This window comes from Corticium candelabrum, chromosome 22, assembly GCF_963422355.1.
Source record: "Corticium candelabrum chromosome 22, ooCorCand1.1, whole genome shotgun sequence".
Lineage (NCBI taxonomy): Eukaryota > Metazoa > Porifera > Homoscleromorpha > Homosclerophorida > Plakinidae > Corticium > Corticium candelabrum.
In genome coordinates this window covers 2,161,392-2,182,742 of record NC_085106.1, presented here as the reverse complement: position 1 = coordinate 2,182,742, position 21,351 = coordinate 2,161,392, and the positions used below count along the sequence as shown (strand labels likewise).

The window sequence follows — 21,351 nt, the reverse complement described above, 5'->3', positions numbered from 1 at the left end:
CGGGTTCTAATTTTAGTAGCTAGATCTCACATGCTTAGAGCTAATTAGACAGCGTTATCTATCTAATTAGCTCTAGGGGTGTGAGAATAGCAGACCTCGCAAAACAGCACTTAGTGCAAAATAAAAATATGTTACTTATCTAGTGCGCTAGCAAAACCTCTTGAGCCATGAACACGCACAAAGATAAATCATAAGTTGCCGAGCACGCGAGCAAGGGCGTGTCTTACAACCAAATAAGGTTACTTACCCGGAGAAAGGAGGAGATACACGAATTGTGTCGCGTGCGTAAACATCACCTGATGTAAAATAGATTCAGATTTCAGACTGGTGTGACCTTGTCGTACGAATGGCTGTCTATTTCGTTCTCGCTTTCATCATTACTGCACTTGTCTGCTACATCACGTACGAGCACGTCACTCATCGTCGCAAGCGGGCATGGCTCAACGGACCGTCGTGGGTACCTCCGTTCATTGGAAATATATTCGAAATGGTTCTGACGCCGCACAAGCATTACTCAAGCCAAGAGAAGTACGGCGCTCTGTCGTGGAACTCGATCATGGGAAAGTAAGTTTCTGGCCATGGTACGATAGCTACTAGCCTCGCCCCAGACGCAGTGTGGATTGCAGCCCTGGATGCGCCGCCATCACCACTACACACGCGCGCGTCACATGAATGATGGTAGTTGTATGTACCGGTGATCGCATTGCATCCGGGGCTGCAATCCACACTGCGTCTGGGGGAGGCTAGTACCCGAGCCAGTGTCTACAACCCGTATAATAAATATACACTCGGCAATAATATTTATAGGCCACCAAAGAGCACAAGGAAAGGAACAGTAGTCTAGAGATGATAGAGATTGTAACAAGAAAGTATACCAGAGTATTGGTATATCCGGGGTTTTACTTTCTAGTGGATGTAAGTCTCATGTAAACCCGTATTATACATGTAGAAATAAGCGCAGTTGTGTTTTATACATATTTTTGCCTTTATTAAATCTGATAATATGAAGGTACAGTACAATAACTATATACACCCATTTATGATTACATAGACTGTTCATATGATTATCTATTGCAACACAAAGAGTGTACTAAAAATAGCTCAGTGTTTGGTATAGTTTGCTATGCTTGAGACTTTCCTTACATGTGTACAGCAGGTCTGCATCTGAATATGATCTGAAACTGTTTGTGATATGATATGCAAGGAAATTATTGATTTAAGTTGTCTGTGAATGTCGATGAATTATAAGATATTTTCTCTCGCACCCAAATAGGGTACAGTTCAATGTAAGAATTACATTTATTAGTTGCTTACATTAGCTAACTGATGGTTGTGCAATATGACAGGCTTAGTTAGCAATTGTATGATGTAGGTTTTTCGTATTTTGTACAACAACTGACATCTGTCGCAAAGTTCTAAGCAACCCCGATACCAGCTTTAAGGTTTTCTTCACACTAACAGCTGAGAGATTACTTGGTGGTGACAACATTGTATTCATGAATGGTCCAGCTCACAAGACTCTTCGCAAGCAAATTCTTCCTCTGTTCACTCGTCGTGCCTTGGGAGTTTACGTCAAACTACAAGAACAACAAATTAGAAATCATATGGAAAAGTGGCTACAGCAGAGTGAACAACAATCTGAACTTGAAATGCGTCCTCTTATTCGAGATCTGAATATTGATACTTCATTTTCTGCATTTATTGGTCCTTACATAGGAACAGATGAGAAACGCACAGAGTTATCTTATCATTACATGATGATGAATGAGGGCTTTCTTGCATTTCCTCTCTATTTTCCTGGCACGACTTTGTGGTCTGCTGTGCAATCTCGTAAGAAGGTCACAGAACATTTAATCTTGGCATCGAAGCTAGCACGACAGAGAATGGCTGCTGATGTTGAGCCTGTGTGTTTGCTTGATTTCTGGATGGAATCAGTGAAATCGGATGATCCAAACTCATTAGGCAAGCTTAACGATGTTGTCACCGACAACAAGTCTGCAGATTATCATGTTGCAAAGCATCTTCTCGACTTTCTGTTTGCAAGTCAAGATGCATCTACTGCATCTCTCGTCTGGGTATGCCACTTTCTGGATGAGTACCCGGATGTTTTAGATAAAGTTCGAAAGGAGCAAGAAAAGGTGAGGCCCAATGACGAAACTTTAACATCAGAACTTTTGGAGAAGATGCCATATGCTTATCAGGTAGCTTTTCTAATTCCTTGATTGCTTTGCGTTGCTTTGCATCTAGGCTTTGTTGTATATATACAGGTTGTGAAGGAAATACTTCGCTTTCGTCCTCCCGCTACTATGATACCCCAGATTGCTCTCAAGGATTGCAAGATTTTGGACAACTATACAGTGCCTAAGGGTTCCATTGTGCTCCCATATGTTTGGTCTGCACATTTTGAAGGCTTTACCAATCCTGACAAATTCGATCCTGACCGTTTCAGTTTGGAACGTCATGAAGATATCATTTATGCAAAGAATTTTATGGCGTTTGGATTTGGTGCCCATGCTTGTCTCGGTCAACGGTATGCCATGAATCATATGACAGCTTTTATAGCTATTATGTCGACAAATGTGGAGTGGCATCGCACTCGGCCAGGAAGTCCAGAGAGCCAGGACATTGCCTATTTTCCAACTATTTACCCAGCCGATGGCTGTGTGATCACCATGAAACGCAGACAAGCTGCCTGTACAAAGGACCAATGAGGGAATGTATAGACTTACTTTCAAGTGTGGCTTTTTACTGAACATTCTGCAAATGTAGAGTGACTTGGATTTAGGGTGGTGGGTCTGCTGCTCAATAACTACATGGACCTTCATTTAATAGAACCAGTTGCTGGGATTAAACTGCTTATTTTATGAAGTGTTTCTAGCATTGAATGAGAACACAATTGAATGATCTGCAACATACACACAAGGCTGATTCTACTGTAGGGTTGTCATATCAGAGAAGAGAACTCAATATAATGACTCAGTCAGTGGCTAGTCAATAGCACCAGTCGTAACTATCAACTCTATGCACGCACACACACACTCACACACACACACACGCACACACACACACACACACACACACACACACACACACACACACACACACACCAACTTCTACTTCTATGCTTGATCTGAGTTGACAAGGCATATCAAATTCCCATCACAAATTTGCACTCCCTAGGCCTAGTTAGAAATTAGACTACACTGCAAAACATAAGAGACTGACCATGAATAATGTCTCAGATTATATAATACATTTACGCGCAATTGTAGTAGAAATTCTAAAAAGTTCAGCAAACATACTCAAAACATGTAGTCCACATATTCAGTAATATTCAACCATCTTGATGGAACTAATCACTCACTGTGTAACCTACAAGAGAAACCAGCAGATCATGTTAGTAGAGCACTCATTTTGCATGCAGGCATTAAATTCAAATGTAAGATTTATATACCTGCTTTCTATTGCATCCAATCTTGCTCCAATGTTACCTTTCAGTTCCTCGAATGCTTTAAGATTCATTTCCATTTTGGAAATTAGAACTTCAAGTGCCGAGCCTTCTCCTGTGGTAACTGTACAAGGCTCTACGTCTTTCTTTAGTGTTGCGTTTGGACTCAGTTGAGTCTCACTCTTTCCTGTTGCCTCCAAAGTTTTATCCTTGACCTTTTTCTCACTTACAGAATCTTTCCGCGCAGCTTGTTCTTGTTCTTTTTCATTTTCCTTTGTAGCTGGTAGACGACGTCTGCGGGAAGATGCATGGAGGTGACGCCGAAAAAACGAAGTATAGGCCTCTTCTTCTGAGTCTGATTCTTCCAAATCAAATGTTAGACCACGTGACGTATGTTTTGTTGGAGATCTGGCAACTGCACTCTAAAAACAAGCAGACATTACCAGCAATTAATACACTACAGAGAATATAATCAAATATTACTAGAAGCCTGCGAAAACTTTCATCAACACGAGTTCGAAATTTCTTCAAGTCTCCTATTGTTACAGGCTGTTTTTCCCTTTCATCGGCCATTTTCTTTTTCAAGTTTTCGAATGCCCGCTCGTTTCCACATCGTACCAGCGTCTTGTTGCTGGAAACATCGGATTCATCATCATCTGTCTACTCACCAAACCCCGTGAATTCAACTACAACTCTAGATCTTGAAGGACACTTACGCAATAAGTGCATCGACGACAACAATAATGAGACACTGCACTGGCAAGGAGGTGAATCAGATTCATAGGCATTGGAATAGGAGGTGCTTTCTTCATCTCTCGAATAATAACAGCCCTGGCAAATTTCCATTCGATGTCAGCATTATCCTGGAAAGAAACTGTTGGACCATACTGTATTTAGATCAGCTGCAAGTTACAACTTACCTGCACATTTTGGAAAGAAGAACTGATCAAAGCAATGAGCATGTTGAGGAGGACAATGATAGCAATGATCAACCACACAGCAAACAGAAGAGTGCCAACAATGGTTTCTGCTGAATCCTCTGCATCACTGCCATCCTTAAAAAATGTATCATCTGTAAAGCCAAAGAGTGCCCAAAACATTGTCTTCAAAGAAATCCAAAAACTACAAGAGAAAGCTCATAATACTGTTGGTCGACTAATTAATTTGCCTTGTCTTACTGGTCGACATGGTAAGGCTCTGTTGTACTTTGCTGTGTTCCAGGACTGTACAGTCTAGCCGAATAAACACTAGTAACACTGACAGCAAATCCAACAAGAAATGTACCCAAAATGACCAAGAACAGCATCACATCTGATGTAATGTCAACAAAAGACAGTTGAATTGGACCCAGGACGGGGTGTGCTTGCAGAAATGAAAGAAATCTAGTACAACTAATCAGAGCTGCAACTCCGAGCACATGATATGAGGAACGAACAAGCTGGTAACGAACATCAATGTCTAACTCCGAGTAAAGTCCAATGATCGCCAGTACGTAGTAAGTCACAAATAGCAACATGAGTGTCAAGTCAAATAGATTACTGAAGCTTGAAATGTATTCACCAAAGTCAACCTTCATAAACTGAGTGACTTCCTGAACCAACAATCCCAGAACAAATACAAAGACAATCCAGTCTAATGCGTTTAGTCCACATTCCGTACCTTCCATTAGATCATCACAACGAGTCACCCGATTATTGACAATCACATTGGCAATTAGCAATATCAGGAAGATTAGATATGATACTGCATTTGCAATAAATGCAACAACTGGCTCCACATTGCCCTCAAGAAATTCATCAGAAAATTGTTTGTAATAACAGCCATGTCGAGGCAACATGATGATCATGAGAAAAGGAAGAAAGAGCATTTTGAGGAAGTACGTACTGACTTTTGTTAGGTATTGACGCTTTGTTAGTGCTGTCTTTTTGCGTTCTCCATACCACGACTCTTTCAACTTTTCCTGTACAGCGGCACTGGCAATAAACTATAGAAACACATACACATGAATCATTATTGTTCAAGGAATATTCAGGTTATTCAATGGAGTTCATATATATTAGCATGTAACACTGGAAAATCAATTTACAGTACCTTTTTCAGGCCATTGTCTAGGGCATCGAATATTAGATCATCCGTCAGGAGTTCTACAGCAAACACACCACTTTCATTGATAAAGTCGACTGCCAACTGTTCCATGTCGTCCACCATAGATAGGAGTTGTTGTGCGCGAGCTTCATTTCGTTTGGCACACTTCTTCAACAGGTCTGTGAGATCCACTGCATATGACAAAGGTGCAGAAGAACTGATTATAACTTCTGGCTCTGCTAATGTACTGATCTTTTCAATTCCTAATTCCTTTAGTTTCCTGTCTCTCACCGAGCAGCCAGCCTTCAAAAGAAGACCAATAATCTCCTTTGCTTTTACATCAACAGCCATATAAAGTGGTGACTCTCCTCTATTTGTCGTGGTATTCACCTGGGTACCAATTTCGACTAAGAATTTGAGACACTTGGAACTTTTGACGCCAGCACATATGTGAATCGGTAGTATGCCATCTCTAGAAGCCTTGTTATGATCGATTTTCAGAGTGTGTGCTTTTTTTGCCACACCGAGGTTGTCTGCCCAAGCCGCTCTGTGAAAGATATTTTCTCCATCTTCATCCACAGCATTGACGTCACAACCTGCTGCCAACAACAAATCAACTTTCTTCAATGGGTCTTCCCTGGATTCAGCAGCAAGTAGAATAAGCTGCTTCTCAGTTGCATCAACAGAAGCTCCCCTATCTAAAACATTCTATATAGCAAGATCTCAAAATATAACTCATAACATTGCTAACAATTTAATTGATAACAACAACCTTTACTGTTTTGAAAGTTCCATATTTCACTGCAGGTTCAACCATTGAAGTAACTTGTCGATTAAGCAATCCTGGTTTCAATTCATCGATGATAGACATTAGCGTACAGCAGTCTTCTCTGGCAGCCATTAACTGAAATGGTGACTGATGACTGTCATATCGACGTGACACTTGTTGCTCGAGATTACTCCCAGCTGACAGCAAAACTTGCAGAGATTCACGTGTCACCTTTCCAGTGGATTCAAACTACATACGGTGATAGAAAGTGCCAAATAAGGCAAGCATGCAGTCAGTATGAATGACCTCAAACTTTACCATTTTATGAATGGCTGCCTCTCCGCTGTCGTTACATTGGTTGACATCCTTTGTTCTCTTGATGATCTCTTTTAGAGCAGCTACAGGAACGTTTTCTTCCGCCGCAATGTGCAACACCGTATTTCCGTCTTCGTCAACGGCATCCACATCAGCACCAGCATTAAGCAGCACTTGAAACACTAAAAATACAACAACATAGTCTCGCGTAGCCAGACCCTACAGCCGCGTTATGCACTTCCGAGGCGTGTACAGTAGGCGGGACGAGAAGACCACGCCTAATAATTGCATAGAATGTAAATTATGTAATTACATACGTATAGTTTCATACGCGTATTTTCTACATCTCACTGTTGATGAAAGGCTCGCAGCAGTCCTCATCCTCGTTTACAAGACCATACGAGCAACACAGTAGATGCATTGGTGTCATGTTTCTTTCTTCCGAGTAGCAATGATGAACGCTCGCTCCGTCAGCTAGCAAGCGATCCAGTTCAGCGTCTTGGCCATCTTTGATATCCTCTACGACGGCTTGCAGCCGTTCATGTACGGATTTCCGGGCCGAGTTTTCGACGGGCTTTGCTTTCGACGCAAACGGATTCGAAATGGTGAATGGTGTGTCCTCCTCAGCAGTCGAGTCGGCATCGATCGAGATGTTGTCCATCCCTCCATCCGCTTCGTCTCCGGAAACGCTGCTCAGCTCGAGATCCACATCCAGTTTGTCAGACATTGTTTAGATCTAGAGAACGTACGTTGCGTCTAGTGAGGACGTCGACAATAGACTCGTGCCCAGTCGTATGGCGTGCCATTTGTATAGCGTGCCATTTGTGTCAAAATTAGACAATGAGATGAGGCGATGAGGCGATGAGACTATGAGATGAGGCGATGAGACAATGAGATGAGGCGCTGAGACAATGAGATGAGGCGATGAGACTATGAGATGAGGCGATGAGATGAGGCGATGAGATCATGCGATGAGGCGATGAGACCATGCGATGAGACCATGCGATGAGACCATGCGATGAGACCATGCGATGAGACCATGCGATGAGACCATGCGATGAGACCATGCGATGAGACCATGCGATGAGACCATGCGATGAGACCATGCGATGAGACCATGCGATGAGACCATGCGATGAGACCATGCGATCAGACCATGCGATCAGACCATGCGATCAGACCATGCGATCAGACCATGCGATCAGACCATGCGATCAGACCATGCGATCAGACCATACGATCAGACCATGCGATCAGACCATGCGATCAGACCATGCGATCAGACCATGCGATCAGACCATGCGATCAGACGATGAGATCATGCGATGAGATCATGCGATGAGACCATGCGATGAGACCATGCGATGAGACCATGCGATGAGACCATGCGATGAGACCATGCGATGAGACCATGCGATGAGACCATGCGATGAGACCATGCGATGAGACCATGCGATGAGACCATGCGATGAGACCATGCGATCAGACCATGCGATGAGACCATGCGATCAGACCATGCGATCAGACCATGCGATCAGACCATGCGATCAGACCATGCGATCAGACCATGCGATCAGACCATGCGATCAGACCATGCGATCAGACCATGCGATCAGACCATGCGATCAGACCATGCGATGAGACAATGAGATCATGCGATGAGACAATGAGATGAGGCGATGAGACAATGAGATGAGGCGATGAGATGAGGCGATGAGATGAGACAATGAGATGAGGCGATGAGATGAGGCGATGAGATGAGACGATGAGATCATGCGATGAGGCGATGAGACCATGCGATGAGACCATGCGATGAGACCATGCGATGAGACCATGCGATGAGACCATGCGATGAGACCATGCGATGAGACCATGCGATGAGACCATGCGATGAGACCATGTGATGAGACAATGAGATCATGCGATGAGACAATGAGATCATGCGATGAGACGATGAGATGAGACGATGAGATGAGGCGATGAGACTATAATATGAGACTGTAATATGAGATTGTAATATGAGATTGCAATATGAGACTGCATGCATCAATATGAGGTAGCCTCGCAAGCCAGGCTCTTCCGCGCAGTCGCTGAGCTAACCGCACGTGAATCACACGAGGAGGAGGAGCTTTTACCGGAATTGCTCCAGCGCGAGAAGAGCCTGGTCGCTTTCGAGAACGTTATGAGTATAATATAATATAGCAGTATATCATCCGGTTGAGTCACAGTCATCATACATCCGGCTTCTTCATGGTCATCTTCCGGCCACGGGTGCAACTGTCACGAGATATTCGTTCTCTAGCTAAATGCAGATGTACAATAGATGATCGGGAACAGAGAGTACTTTAGTTTGCATTACGATCGCGAGTCCTGTAGCTTGAAAGCAGTCTGGGACGGCGAGGAAAGCACAAGGGTACACAAATCACCGGGGTCCGAAATCACCAGCAGCTTTGCATCATGGCCGGTGATATGTGTACCCGACATGAGGTCTGGAGCATCGAGTCGACGGTCTGGAATCGCGAGCAAAGCGCGAGGGTACACAAATCACCGGGTGCACAAATCCCCGTGACACCGGTACATACCGTATAGAAGGATGGGCGTGGTAGTCAAAACAGGTCACATTTCGTTATTTGCGTGACGTCGCACGACTCACCAAGTAAACCGACATGCACGACCATCGTTTTCTACAACGCCTTCTGAACTCAATTTGAAGTCAACTCAACTGAACTCTATTTGCTCAACTCAACTCAATTAACTAACTCAACTACTAGTAGCTAACGTAGAACAGTGTGCGGCTACAACTGAAAGAACATGGTCATAGCTAGTCAGCTACAACTAGTCACTAAGTAGACTACTATGTCAATGCTACGTATAGCTACGAGAGTCAATAGCGCTAAACAATGTTTGTAGATCGAGTTCTACCGTGTCACTCTGCGATCCCTGGGCTGTCATTGTCGGGGCGTACGTTCACATCTGCAGTCAAGCTGCGTGACAAGGAGGCACCAGCACCTTGGATAGAAACACGATTAGTTTTAGTTCCGTGTCCGACGAGTGAGCGAAGTTGTCCGCGGCCAAGAGCTGCCAGCGTGGTTTGGCACGTGACGAAAAGTAAAGTAAAAACAAACACCTGCTTGGGTGTTGGAAATGTGATCTCCTGAGACACGCGTTTGAATGGAAGCCCCGCTGGAACCCCCGTTGTGTCTAGTGTCTTCAGTCATTTCATTTCTAGAAACAGCATAAGCGAACTGCGCGTTCAAGTTTCTAGTTTTGAGCACATAAGTGCCTAGAAATCAAACTTTAAAAATAAATCTAAAGATCACAAGAATCAAACGTCATCAGATAAAAACCATTCTATAAATAATAAAAGGAGAATAAAAAAATTAAAAATTAAAAACATTAGAAAATTAAATAAAAATAAATAAAAATTAAAAAATGAAAACATAAAAATTGAAATGTAGAAAATTAAATGACCAGACCATCCACTGACTGACAACTCCATGTTACACATGACCTATATATTCATGCATTTGCAGCATAGACAAATTCACGGGCTCTAACATAAATATCTACTCCCTGACAGTCAGAATCAGCCATTGGGTCTATCAGCATGACCAGATCCTGCAATTGCAAAGGAGAGAGGGCGTCTTCTATCTGTGGTACTTGAACAACATCAGAATCATCTAGACCATTCAATGGAATGGGTCCATGGCCATCAATGCCATAACCGTCAATTGCACCCTCAAAGAGAAACAATAATCGCATAATTAGTAATCACTAGGAAGGACAATAGCATCACTAACAATGTCCAGGTCTTCCATATTTCGAAGTTCTGCCCCCTGCAGCATTCCTGTTATCCATAGCTGAATAGGTGTACTGTTTCTAGCAGTCCGAAGTCGATGATTTTTGTAGCCGTCACAAAATTGTTTAATAGCGTGGTTTATTCTAGGCAGGTACACATACTGTAAGCAAATAAATCTTTGCCATTTGTTACATCAAGGAGAAAACACTCTTCTAAGATCCGGAACAGAAAGTAGAAAAGAAAGGTACATCCTTGGAAAAGGTCTCTCCAGAAACGCTCAATCCGTTGGTTATGCACGCTCCGTCCTGTTATCATACTGCCTGTCCTGGTCCTCTGTGTTCTAACATAAACCTTGATATTTCTACATTTTCCATTCCTTTGTCTGACCTTACCCTTGATGGCAACCCAAACTGTCGAACAGCTTCTAGAAAAGACTCCAACACTGTTGTCGCACGGTTGTTAGTAGAGCATTTACAAAACACGGGTATTCGACTATATCTGTCTACTCCACCATGGATGACAAAATGCCATCTGCAAAAACCCAACATCAAGATATACACATAAATACAGAATAGTACACTAAGTGTAGAATTGAAAGTCACATGCATCTCTGATTATACTTAATTAAATTGATGCACATAGGCAAGATTCATAATTCATCTATTTTATTATATGGTATTATATTTTATGGTATTATATTTTCTGGTATTATATTTTCTGGTATTATATTTTATGGTATTATATTTATATTATATTCATAATCATATTGTATCAGTTTTCTACCGTTTTACTAGTGATTCGGCAAACCAAAAATATGCATACACAAAGAGTGAAGGACAAACCAAAAGACAGCATAAAAACAAACAGACAATCACAACAACACGTAGAGAGACAAGAGACAGACAGAGAGACAAACAGACAGACAGACAGACAGACAGACAGACAGACAGACAGACAGACAGACAGACAGACAGAAGGACGAACAGACAGACAGACAGACAGACAAAGACAGGCAAACAGGTGTTGTTCTGTTCAGTAGAAAAGACTTTCGAAAATGACTTTGGTGCTTTCACACTGACCCTAGGCTAACCTATTTAAGCAAGCTGAGTAAACACTACCCTAGGGAACATGTAGTAGGTTAACACTGCGCAGTGTTCACACAGCACAGAAATGACCCACTAACTAATCTAGATACTAATTATGTATATCTTGTCATTGTTGTCCTGTCAATGTCTGCAAGGTTTGGAGGGTTTCGTCCTCTCACTAGGGACATGATCTTTACAAGCAACATCTGGTTGTACATTCTGCACAGCAACACTAGGAGAGTAGTAAAAAGAACCTCTCGTGCCTACGCGCTTTTCTTCGCCTCCTCCTTTTCCACTGAAGACGCGCCCGTGTAGCTTTGAAGCGTTTGTAGCACATTCTAGAAAACGCGCCATTCTTCGCTATGCTAGAAGACGGAGTGACCTAGTTGTAGGCGGAGCGACCGAGTTCTAACCTAACTTGCAAGTGGGTTAGCGATAACCTAGGTTAGCTGAAGCGATTAATTAGGATAACTTTGTTAAATGGCGTCTGGAGTTAACCTAGCTAGAAACGTCGTGTGAATGCACCTTTCGTACGTACCGTATCAGCTTGTGGTTTCCGTCTACATGCCACAACGCATTAGGTCCACTGACACGGTAAACTCTCCTAGGAATTGAAGTAGCCCATCGTTCAGCAACTCCAATCGGGTCAACTCTAGCTACCGACAGGCGTATCCTATGTCGCTGGATGATAATACCTCTTGATCGCAGCAGTCCATCAATCATACTGTATCCAGCGTCCGGAAATCCCCGTTTGATCTCTAGCACGGTTCTGTCCAGCTCAGCATCGTTTATATCTGCGTACCTTCGAGCTACCGATAGATCCCATTCACGCATTCGTCTGTTGACAGTACTCCTGCACACTCCAAGTAGCTCAGCTATCGATGAAACAGAAAAGCCATGATCAACTAGAAATATCAGCTGTTCCTGCCCGATGTCCAGTCGTGGTCTACCCCTGCTCCCTGTTGCAATGGCACCAGCTGTGAACGCTCGTGTAGTATATATATATATATATATATATATATATATATATATATATATATATATATATATATATATATATATATATATATATATTATAACAGTCGTAAGCTACGTTCCAGATCGGCACAAGCTATCACACCCTATCAGTCTATGCTATGCTCAGACTCTAACGCAACAGCAATCCAACAAGTGCTAACAGTCACTTATCTAATTATCTAAGTATATGACACCCCAACGTACGCATGCTCACCAATCTATGTACCAGTCTACCACACTCCTCTCTCTTTAGCTTTGTCTATATCGGAGGGGTAACTGACGATTAACTCGAACTGGATAACGTCGATCAGTTCCACTTGATGTTCCCCTTACTTTGGCTGTAGCTCCCTCAGCAAGAGATGGTGTGGCTATTGTAACAGGTTCTTCTGCTTGTTGTGCCTCTCTCACTGGACTAGTAGGTTCTGTTTGTCCTGTCTGTTCAAGTGTTGGTCGTGGATTAGAAGTAATATCTGTAGTTGTTTCAGTACCCGCCTCATCTGATGTCTCTATGACAGCAGGCACACTCCTTTCATCTCGTCTCCTGATATGTTCGATATGAACATACCGGAGGTGATTGTTCACGTCCACCATGTAATTTGTTGGTCCCAAGCGCTGTAGGATGATTCCTGTCAGCCATTTCCCTCGGCCATCTCGACGTGTGTTGAGGACTGCCACTGTGTCTCCTGGGTTAAGATTTCTAACGTATTTTGTTGCTTCTTCGTATCTCTCACTCTGCCTGTCTCGAATTTGTCGTCCACTCTCTGGTCTTACTAATGTCAACCGTGTTCTCAGCTCACGTTTCATCAGTAGTTCTGATGGTGTCTTCCCAGTAGTAGTGTTTGGGGTTGTTCGATATTTCAACAACAGTAACGAAATCTGATGACTAATTGACCGATCTGGTGGCCTCATCTTCAGAGACTTCTTGAGCTCCTGCACGAACCGTTCTGCCTGCCCATTCGAAGCAGGGTGATACGGAGGTGTCCTTTGATGTCTAATCCCATTCGCTCTCACGAAGTCTTGAAACTCTCTTGCCACGAATTGAGGCCCGTTATCTGAAACTAGCCTTTGAGGGATTCCATGGCAGCTGAATGACCTCCTCAATGCTTCAACTGTCTGAGTCGTAGTGGCATGTATTCCGAGCTCGTGGACTTCCGGCCACTTGGTAAATGCATCAATTACCACAAGGTATTGCTTTCCCTTGAACTCTGCAAAATCCACATGAAGGCGAGTCCAGGGCGCATCTGGGTAGATCCATGGATGTGACATCACATGAGCCGGCTTATTCCGTATACTCTGACATGCTGTGCAAGTCTTCACTACCTTCTCTAGATCTTGGTCTAGTCTTGGCCACCACACGAAACTCCGTGTTAGAGATTTCATTCGACAGAGGCCAATATGACCTTCGTGAATCTCTTGTAACACTGTGCCTTGAAGCTTGGTTGGAATAATTACACGATTCCCCCAAAGTAGACACCCGTCTTCAATTGTAAGCTCATCCGCTCGTCGTGCATACGGCAGTAACTGTGTACTTACATTAGGCTTCCATCCACGCAAAGTGTACTCGTAAACTTGTCGTAGTATGGAGTCTCGCTGCAGTTCCTTAGCAATGTCTTGCGCTGTAACAGGTAACTGCTCACAATGATCAATAGCATAGATTTTCTCATTAAGATCCACTACGTTGACTGGAATGGGTAGTCTCGAAAGTAGATCAGCTTCTTTGTTGCTCACTCCTGATGTGTATTCCAGGTTGTATTGATAAGCACTTAGAATTAGTGACCAACGCTGTAGTCGAGCCGCTGCTAGAGTAGGTACTCCCTCTTTCGGACCCAATATCTTCAACAGTGGTCGATGGTCAGTTACAAGTGTGAATGACCTTCCCACCAAATATTTATGAAATTGTCGCACTCTAAAGATGAGTGCTAACGCTTCTCGTTCCAATTGAGCATATCCTCTTTCTGCCATGGTCAAGGTTCGTGAAGCAAAAGCGATTGGTTGCTCACTACCGTCTGACATTACATGTGTGAGACAGGCTCCCACTCCATACGGTGAAGCATCGCAAGCAAGACGTACCGGTTTCTTCAAGTCATAATGCGTCAAGAAATCCGATTCCAACAAATTCTGTTTGGCTTGCCGGAAAGCCTTTGCTTGTTTTGCACCCCATTCCCACGATGTGTTCTTCTGCAGCAGACTATACAGTGGTTGTAGCATGGTTGAGAGGTTAGGCAAGAACCTTCCATAATAATTCAATAGGCCTAAGAATGCCCTTAGCTCGGTTGTGTTACTTGGCTCTGGAGCTTGTCGTATTGCTGCCAGCTTTTTCTCAGCCGGTCTAAGTCCATGCTCATCCACAACATAACCAAGGTACTCAACTCTAGTTTTCTTGAACTCACACTTTTCTCTTTTCAGACGAAGTCCCGCTTGACTCAGTCTTTCCAAGACTTGATGAAGACGTTCGTCATGTTGTTCTTCGGATTGGCCCACAATCAGAATGTCGTCTAAATAACAGGACACTCCTGGCATTCCCGTAAGAACGTTGTCCATTGCTCGCTGCCAAATTCCGGGTGCAGTCGAAATACCAAAGGGCATACGTGTGTACGCAAACAGGCCCTTGGCAGTGTTGATAGTCAAATACCTTTGGCTGCTTGAATCCACTCGCATCTGCATGTAAGCTTGTTTCATATCCAGACGTGTACAGAACCGTCCTCCTGCTAACGATGCAAACAAGTCCTGTGCATTTGGCATTGGATAATTGTCCATCTCCAGGTAGGGGTTAATTGTTACCTTGTAATCGCCACAAATTCTGATAGAATTATCAGCCTTTCTCACAATGACGATAGGTGCTGCCCACTCACTGTTTTCCACTGGCTGTATAATGCCCTCTTCCTGAAGTCGATTAAGCTCCTCCTCTACCTTCTGTTGTAAGGCATAAGGCACTGGGCGTGGCCTATGGAACTGTGGCTTGGCATCTGCAGACAAAGTTATCTTGGCTTGATAGCCTTGTAAAGTACCTACTCCCTCTGCAAACAACTGAGGAAACTTCTCAGGTACATCAAAAACTCCACTATCAACTTTGAACAGAGAAGCCCAATCAAGCTTGAGGTTTGACAGCCAATCTCGTCCCAAGACTGCTGGCTTATCACTCACATCTACTACAATCAACCGCTCCATGGATTGTTGCATTCCATACTTGATTGGTGCAACAGCTTCTCCCTTCACCTTCAATCGTTCACCACTATATGACTGAAGTCGGGCAGTGCTCTTCTTCAGCTGTACGTGGGATAGAACTTCACTATATATCTGGGTTGGTACAACACTCACTGAAGCTCCAGTGTCCACTTCCATCTCCACATTCCTGCCTGCCACCTCTATTGTCACCTTGACCCCGCCTCTACCAGACAAAGCACAAATGAGGCTTACATCTTCTGCATCTACTTGATATGTAGACTGAGTCTTCGGTTTCCTTTTTGTACGCCAATTGCCCTCCGTGCTGTCTTTCGCGTTATCTCGTTGCTTCTTCCGACATGCGATATGGCCCTTCGTCTTGCAGAACAGACACGTGTAGTTTTTGAATCTACACTTGGTTGGGTCATGACCATGATCATTGCAACGATAACATGCCTTATCCAAAGCACGCAACGATCCCGATAGGCTGCGGCTGCTTGTGGTCGCTCTCTTGACAGCAAATGCCGTCTCCAATTAGTCTCGCGTAGCCAGACCCCTTTCGCCGCGGCCTCCCCGGCGAAATGGGGTCTGGTGTACAGCCTTTGATGTCGCTGTGTGCCGCGTAGCCAGAAATCGGCTATCTAAAGACCGGATTTTGTTTCTTAAACGCTTCACTAAAGACGAGACTGGTATGCACACAATGCAATCCTATCTCAATAGCTTCTCTTGTTTCGTAGAGAACAACTCGAAGACTTGAGCTAGAGTCGTTGCTGTTTGTGAAATCTGCATGTCTACAGCAGCGATTAAACGCGGCCGCGGGGACGTTGACGTCGACAGGCATCGATTTCATGCAGCCATGATCGACGTCGTACGATCTAGCGTTGTGCGCTCTTGTCACAACGGAGACTGAATGTAAACGTACTCGGTGCTGTTTGCTGTTTTTTGACGTCTAAGGCGACCGCATACAGTCCGGAGTGAGCGATGTCTGGAAGGGCTTGGAGCTGCATGACGTCATCGAAACAAGATGAGTTGTCTTTCTGTGTTTGGGTAATCATTTCATGTGTTTTGTGCTTTGCTTTGGTGAACACATACAGTAGCAACCAGGAAGAGACCACGTTGACAGAAATGCTGGACGTCCCAAGGTGGTACAGATTCGATGTGTTGTTTGGAAGAGCTAGATATTACGCGTGTTCCTGCAGCGTAACTTCCAGAGTATGTGGAGCTCCAGGGAGACTACTTCCATCCAACTGTTTTCTCTTGCTCAACAAAGTGATAGCATCTGGTTGTTTCACCAAACACAAAAGCACGTCGACATGTCAGACAGTTATGTTTCATTGCATGATTTATGATCATGCATGCAGCGCTACATGATCTAGAATTTTAGACAGTTATTACAACATGCAGTTATTTATTTCACTGGAAGGTCAAAGGTACAGCAGTTACCACAGTCACAACTAAGTGCACAAACATCACAACAACCACATCCTTTTCCTGCACTGTCTTCACTACCAGCAAATAGAAAATCAGCAAATAAGCACTTCCTACAACAAGTTGTAAAAGTTTGTCCATACTTTTTCATCGAGGATGAAACTGTCCTGTGCAGATGTCCATATACAAGCAGTGCAGTTGCTGTCAAGCCATCTCTTCCAGCTCGCCCAGTCTCTTGGACATAATCTTCAATGAGTCTTGGAGGACTCCAATGAACAATCCACCTAATGTTGGGAATGTCAACACCCATCCCAAATGCTGTTGTGGCTATCAGAACTCTCAATGTGCTGTCTACTTTACTAAATGACATCAAAAATTTTTCTTTCACCTCACTGTGGAGGCACTCGAATACATATCAACTAGACGAAATTCTTGCAAATCAATACAATCTGATGGAAATGTATAGTGGGATCCCAACTTTGATCTGAGTAGAAGATACAGTGACCAACTGTTGTCTATTTAGTACAAAAGATTTAGTAAAAAACTCTAGACTAGCTATATATGGACTACCATATATGTATATCTATGAATAAATACATGATGATCATGCAGTATACGCATGCAGTGTTGATCGTTACGTAAAGGTTACTCAGGGCCAGGCAGATACTGTATCATATAATGTAAGTAGTAGAGACTTGCGTGTTCCACAGATTGACATGCAGTGTCAGAAGTGAAGTCTGCAACCCAAGCTGCTTCCGTTCATATTACTCCAATCACAACGTGGTCTCTTCCTGGTTGCTACTGTATGTGTTCACCAAAGCAAAGCACAAAACACATGAAATGATTACCCAAACACAGAAAGACAACTCATCTTGTTTCGATGACGTTGATACGACCCAAGTAGGAATCCGGACCGTTCGCGAATGGGCTAGCCCATTCGGGAATTCTCATACGGGCTAACCCATTCGCGAATAGGCGCGCGAAATACGAACACGCGTTAGTTCTAGACATGGCTGATCACCGTCGGGACAGCTTCCGCGAATTTCTGCTGACTCTTTCAGCGAAACAGAACTCGCAATTAATTAGTGAAGAGAAGGCTATGCGAATCCGACGAGTTCTGGCGAGTGGAGATGGAAAGCACGCGCGCGTTGACAGCCCTCGTTTCAGATTTTATGTTCGTAGCAAGGGATTCGCAGTAATCGACCTGCCCGTGCTAGGGATGAAAGAAGTTCTTTGTGTGCCTGCACCAAAGGTCAGATGTGTCTGAATTTCATATATATAATGTTATGCATGTGCATGTGTCGACTGTGTCTGCCCGCCTGCTAGTCTGTTTGTTTGTGTCTCTGTCAGTTTGAGAGTTGAGCAATGATTGAGTTATGTGTATTGTCTGGTTCAGATCTCTGTCTGTCTGCCTGTCTGTCTGTCTGTCTGTCTGTCTGTCTATCTGTCTGTCTATCTGTTTGTCTGTTTGTCATTCAAGGCCAAGTCCATTCGTTAATCTTTGACTTTGCAAGGACTGGTTTGCTTTCACAAATTCCTAGCGTATGTACAAGCAGCGTCTATATGAGAATAAAGTATCTGTCTGTCTGTCTGTCTGTCAATGATATATTGGCAACATTGAAGTCTACTTAACAATCAGCTAACTTGAAACTAAAAGGTCCAAGCATAAGTGACTAAAATCAGCAAAACTGTCACTTAATCATGGTGATTTATATAGATTATTTGACTTTGACATTCTAGGCCAAGTCCATTAGTTAATTTATGACTGTATGTATGTATGTATGTGTGTGTATGTCTGTTTGCCTGTCTGTCAACACATATATTTTCAACATTGAAATCTACATACAACACAACTAAGCAAGTCTACTGTCCCTATCGCACATAACCACTAACAAACTAAACATTGGTTTAGACCGCATTCGCATGTGGGCTAGCTAGCCCATTCGCGAATGGGCCCCTCAGACTTGCCATACCGTTTGCGAATTTTAATATATGGCAAGACTCCACGTGTATGGTAAGAATCTGATATAAACTAGTCGACCAATCTGTAAATTGTTATCATACAGTAGGAGCGATTTGGACATTGGTCTAGACCGCATTCGCAAACGGGCTAGCTAGCCCATTCGCGAATGGGCCCCCAGACTTGCCATACCGTTTGCGAATTTTATAGCAAGCTGAATTGGACAAAATTACACTCGCTACAAAAAGACACCGGAATTGCATGCACACAAAAGTACAATGGATTGTGCACGCACGAATGCACTAGAAATGTGCACACAAAACACACAGGAATCGTGCACAGAAAAACACGCTGGAATTGTGCACGCATGGAGAGCCGTTCATTCTAATAATAACTAAGTGAGTGGGTTCATTCTGGATACTCAAGGTAATCTGTGGCAATCAGTGGACAATGAGACAAGGAAAAGAATCACGGTGTTGTCCTACATGGACTTCAAGAGCTGGATTAAACTTTAATTTATGTCTGTTTATTCTTCTAGGTTTATTCTTCTATGACTACGACTATCTATTTTTACTTGTTATGTGCATGTGTATATCTTTTAGAGCACTGTCCCTGTAGCGATATGAACCAAAATATATTATTATTATTGTTATTATTATGTCCACATTAGGTGGATGTTTTTGCTTTCGCAAGAGTGGCGAGGTTGGTAAGAAAAACCAAATTACTTTAAAAAGTTACGCATTATTGATAGTTTTTAAATTTCTTGGTGGTTTTGGAGGAATTGTGAATGTGATTAGATTAATTTGATGTAAAACTGTAACATTATAAAGGAAAGCAGTTCACAGTTTGCTATGTTTTGTTAGTTACTGCAATTTTAGGTGCTTTCATGTTGTAAACTAATGCCTACTTCCTTAGTAATATGTGTATTCAACTGACTCTTGTTTCTTGGTTTATGATTGCTAATTAAATTAGAGATTACTAATTTTTGATTACTAACTGCTTTTGATTACTAATTAAATTAGACGACCGGTAAAAAAATTGAATGACCGGCTAACTTCTGGCATTACTGGCCATACGGCCGACTAACTTTGAAAACTAATTTTGAGCACTGTTGTTGTATTCTAAATGACGGAAGTGTGGAACGTGCGTGCGCTCTTCGATCAGTAACTGCAATGCTTGTTTCAAAGGGGTCCCCGTTTTGGGATCATTGTCTACTACAAGTAGTGCGAACGGCACGAATCGACTTTCCAGTGAACTGGATACGAGTAATGGGTTTCTGAGGCCATACTCTTACGGTGTGACGATTGCTCGTGCGTTGAAAGCATTTTGGTATGTTTATATAATTAATTAATTGATTGATTGATTTTTTAATAATAATTAACAAACCTACACACGCTTGTACAGGCTGATTGCTGTTTTCAGTAATTATGTTATTGTAATTGTAGAGTTTTATAGATTTATACTTTGCACAAATTTCCAAAAGATATTTTCAAAATTAATATAACCAGCTGAAGAAGGACCTTGGATTGAAACATTGTGTGAATTCATGTTATTTCGTTATGCTGTGTATGAAAGCTCTACAATAACCGATATATCATCATATCATATATGTGCATGCACGTGTGGGTGTGTGGTTATCTGTGGGTGTATATACAGTATATATACAGTATATTATACAGTATATATACAGTATATTATACAGTATATTATAAAGTGTATATACAGTATATATACAGTATATTATACAGTATATATACAGTATATATACAGTATATTATACAGTATATATACAGTATATTATACAGTATATATACAGTATATTATACAGTATATTATACAGTATATATACAGTATATTATACAGTATATTATACAGTATATATACAGTATATTATACAGTATATATACAGTATATATACAGTATATTATACAGTATATATACAGTATATTATACAGTATATATACAGTATATATACAGTATATTATACAGTATATTATACAGTATATATACAGTATATTATACAGTATATTATACAGTATATATACAGTATATATACAGTATATTATACAGTATATTATACAGTATATATACAGTATATATACAGTATATATACAGTATATTATACAGTATATATACAGTATATTATACAGTATATATACAGTATATTATACAGTATATTATACAGTATATATACAGTATATTATACAGTATATATACAGTATATATACAGTATATTATACAGTATATTATACAGTATATATACAGTATATATACAGTATATTA

At 42.2% G+C, this 21,351-nt stretch overlaps 5 protein-coding genes and 2 long non-coding RNA genes across 8 annotated transcripts; 1 reads left to right on the top strand and 6 right to left on the bottom strand.

The window, feature by feature from the left end:
- The first annotated feature begins 172 nt into the window (after nt 1-172).
- LOC134197433 (uncharacterized) lies at nt 173-2,909 on the top strand. Of its 2 annotated transcripts, XM_062666759.1 has the most exons (4): nt 447-564; nt 808-915; nt 1,373-2,201; nt 2,268-2,909. In XM_062666759.1, coding segments are annotated over exons 2-4 (1,275 nt in total). In that variant the 5' UTR covers nt 447-564; nt 808-913; the 3' UTR covers nt 2,712-2,909. The 2 variants fall into 2 exon arrangements, with proteins under 2 accessions (XP_062522742.1, XP_062522743.1); XM_062666758.1 differs by lacking the exon at nt 808-915 and having other exon boundaries at nt 173-564.
- A 304-nt stretch (nt 2,910-3,213) lies between these two features.
- LOC134197680 (short transient receptor potential channel 4-like) lies at nt 3,214-7,479 on the bottom strand. The gene is made up of 10 exons (XM_062667025.1): nt 6,969-7,479; nt 6,621-6,799; nt 6,306-6,551; nt 5,540-6,241; nt 4,627-5,432; nt 4,369-4,570; nt 4,165-4,311; nt 3,932-4,108; nt 3,455-3,870; nt 3,214-3,372 (listed from the first exon to the last, which is right to left on the bottom strand). Exons 1-10 carry the CDS (start codon nt 7,342-7,344, stop codon nt 3,357-3,359), a joined length of 3,267 nt encoding a protein of 1,088 aa, XP_062523009.1. The 5' UTR covers nt 7,345-7,479; the 3' UTR covers nt 3,214-3,356.
- A 1,846-nt stretch (nt 7,480-9,325) lies between these two features.
- Nucleotides 9,326-10,712, bottom strand: LOC134197256 (uncharacterized). The gene is made up of 2 exons (XR_009972616.1): nt 10,418-10,712; nt 9,326-10,355 (listed from the first exon to the last, which is right to left on the bottom strand). It is a non-coding gene; the product is annotated as an uncharacterized LOC134197256 (long non-coding RNA).
- Nucleotides 10,713-10,727: 15 nt separating this feature from the next.
- Nucleotides 10,728-12,477, bottom strand: LOC134197679 (uncharacterized). The gene is made up of 2 exons (XM_062667024.1): nt 12,040-12,477; nt 10,728-10,947 (listed from the first exon to the last, which is right to left on the bottom strand). The coding sequence occupies exons 1-2, from the start codon at nt 12,333-12,335 to the stop codon at nt 10,728-10,730; spliced, it is 516 nt and encodes a 171-aa protein (XP_062523008.1). The 5' UTR covers nt 12,336-12,477.
- Nucleotides 12,478-12,570: 93 nt separating this feature from the next.
- On the bottom strand, nt 12,571-13,828 carry LOC134197499 (uncharacterized protein K02A2.6-like). Its single transcript, XM_062666833.1, has one exon. The coding sequence runs from the start codon at nt 13,782-13,784 to the stop codon at nt 12,768-12,770; it is 1,017 nt and encodes a 338-aa protein (XP_062522817.1). The 5' UTR covers nt 13,785-13,828; the 3' UTR covers nt 12,571-12,767.
- A 27-nt stretch (nt 13,829-13,855) lies between these two features.
- On the bottom strand, nt 13,856-15,860 carry LOC134197677 (uncharacterized protein K02A2.6-like). The gene is made up of 2 exons (XM_062667023.1): nt 13,919-15,860; nt 13,856-13,860 (listed from the first exon to the last, which is right to left on the bottom strand). The coding sequence occupies exons 1-2, from the start codon at nt 15,858-15,860 to the stop codon at nt 13,856-13,858; spliced, it is 1,947 nt and encodes a 648-aa protein (XP_062523007.1).
- A 1,289-nt stretch (nt 15,861-17,149) lies between these two features.
- Nucleotides 17,150-18,284, bottom strand: LOC134197583 (uncharacterized). Its single transcript, XR_009972673.1, has 2 exons — nt 17,252-18,284; nt 17,150-17,185 (listed from the first exon to the last, which is right to left on the bottom strand). It is a non-coding gene; the product is annotated as an uncharacterized LOC134197583 (long non-coding RNA).
- Nucleotides 18,285-21,351: the final 3,067 nt, after the last annotated feature.

Excerpts from the sequence above, each read along its gene's own strand:
- LOC134197677 (XM_062667023.1), bottom strand. The coding sequence starts at position 15,860 with ATGGAAGTGGACACTGGAGCTTCAGTGAGTGTTGTACCAACCCAGATA.
- LOC134197680 (XM_062667025.1), bottom strand. The coding sequence starts at position 7,344 with ATGTCTGACAAACTGGATGTGGATCTCGAGCTGAGCAGCGTTTCCGGA. Across the intron at positions 5,433-5,539 it reads TAGACAATGGCCTGAAAAAG|TTTATTGCCAGTGCCGCTGT; the intron begins GTACTGTAAATT and ends GTGTTTCTATAG. Across the intron at positions 4,571-4,626 it reads GAGCCTTACCATGTCGACCA|TTTTTGGATTTCTTTGAAGA; the intron begins GTAAGACAAGGC and ends TTTCTCTTGTAG.
- LOC134197499 (XM_062666833.1), bottom strand. The coding sequence starts at position 13,784 with ATGTCACATCCATGGATCTACCCAGATGCGCCCTGGACTCGCCTTCAT.
- LOC134197679 (XM_062667024.1), bottom strand. The coding sequence starts at position 12,335 with ATGCGTGAATGGGATCTATCGGTAGCTCGAAGGTACGCAGATATAAAC. Across the intron at positions 10,948-12,039 it reads GGAAACCACAAGCTGATACG|ATGGCATTTTGTCATCCATG; the intron begins GTACGTACGAAA and ends GGGTTTTTGCAG.
- LOC134197433 (XM_062666758.1), top strand. The coding sequence starts at position 347 with ATGGCTGTCTATTTCGTTCTCGCTTTCATCATTACTGCACTTGTCTGC. Across the intron at positions 565-1,372 it reads TGGAACTCGATCATGGGAAA|GTTTTTCGTATTTTGTACAA; the intron begins GTAAGTTTCTGG and ends TGTATGATGTAG. Across the intron at positions 2,202-2,267 it reads AGATGCCATATGCTTATCAG|GTTGTGAAGGAAATACTTCG; the intron begins GTAGCTTTTCTA and ends GTATATATACAG.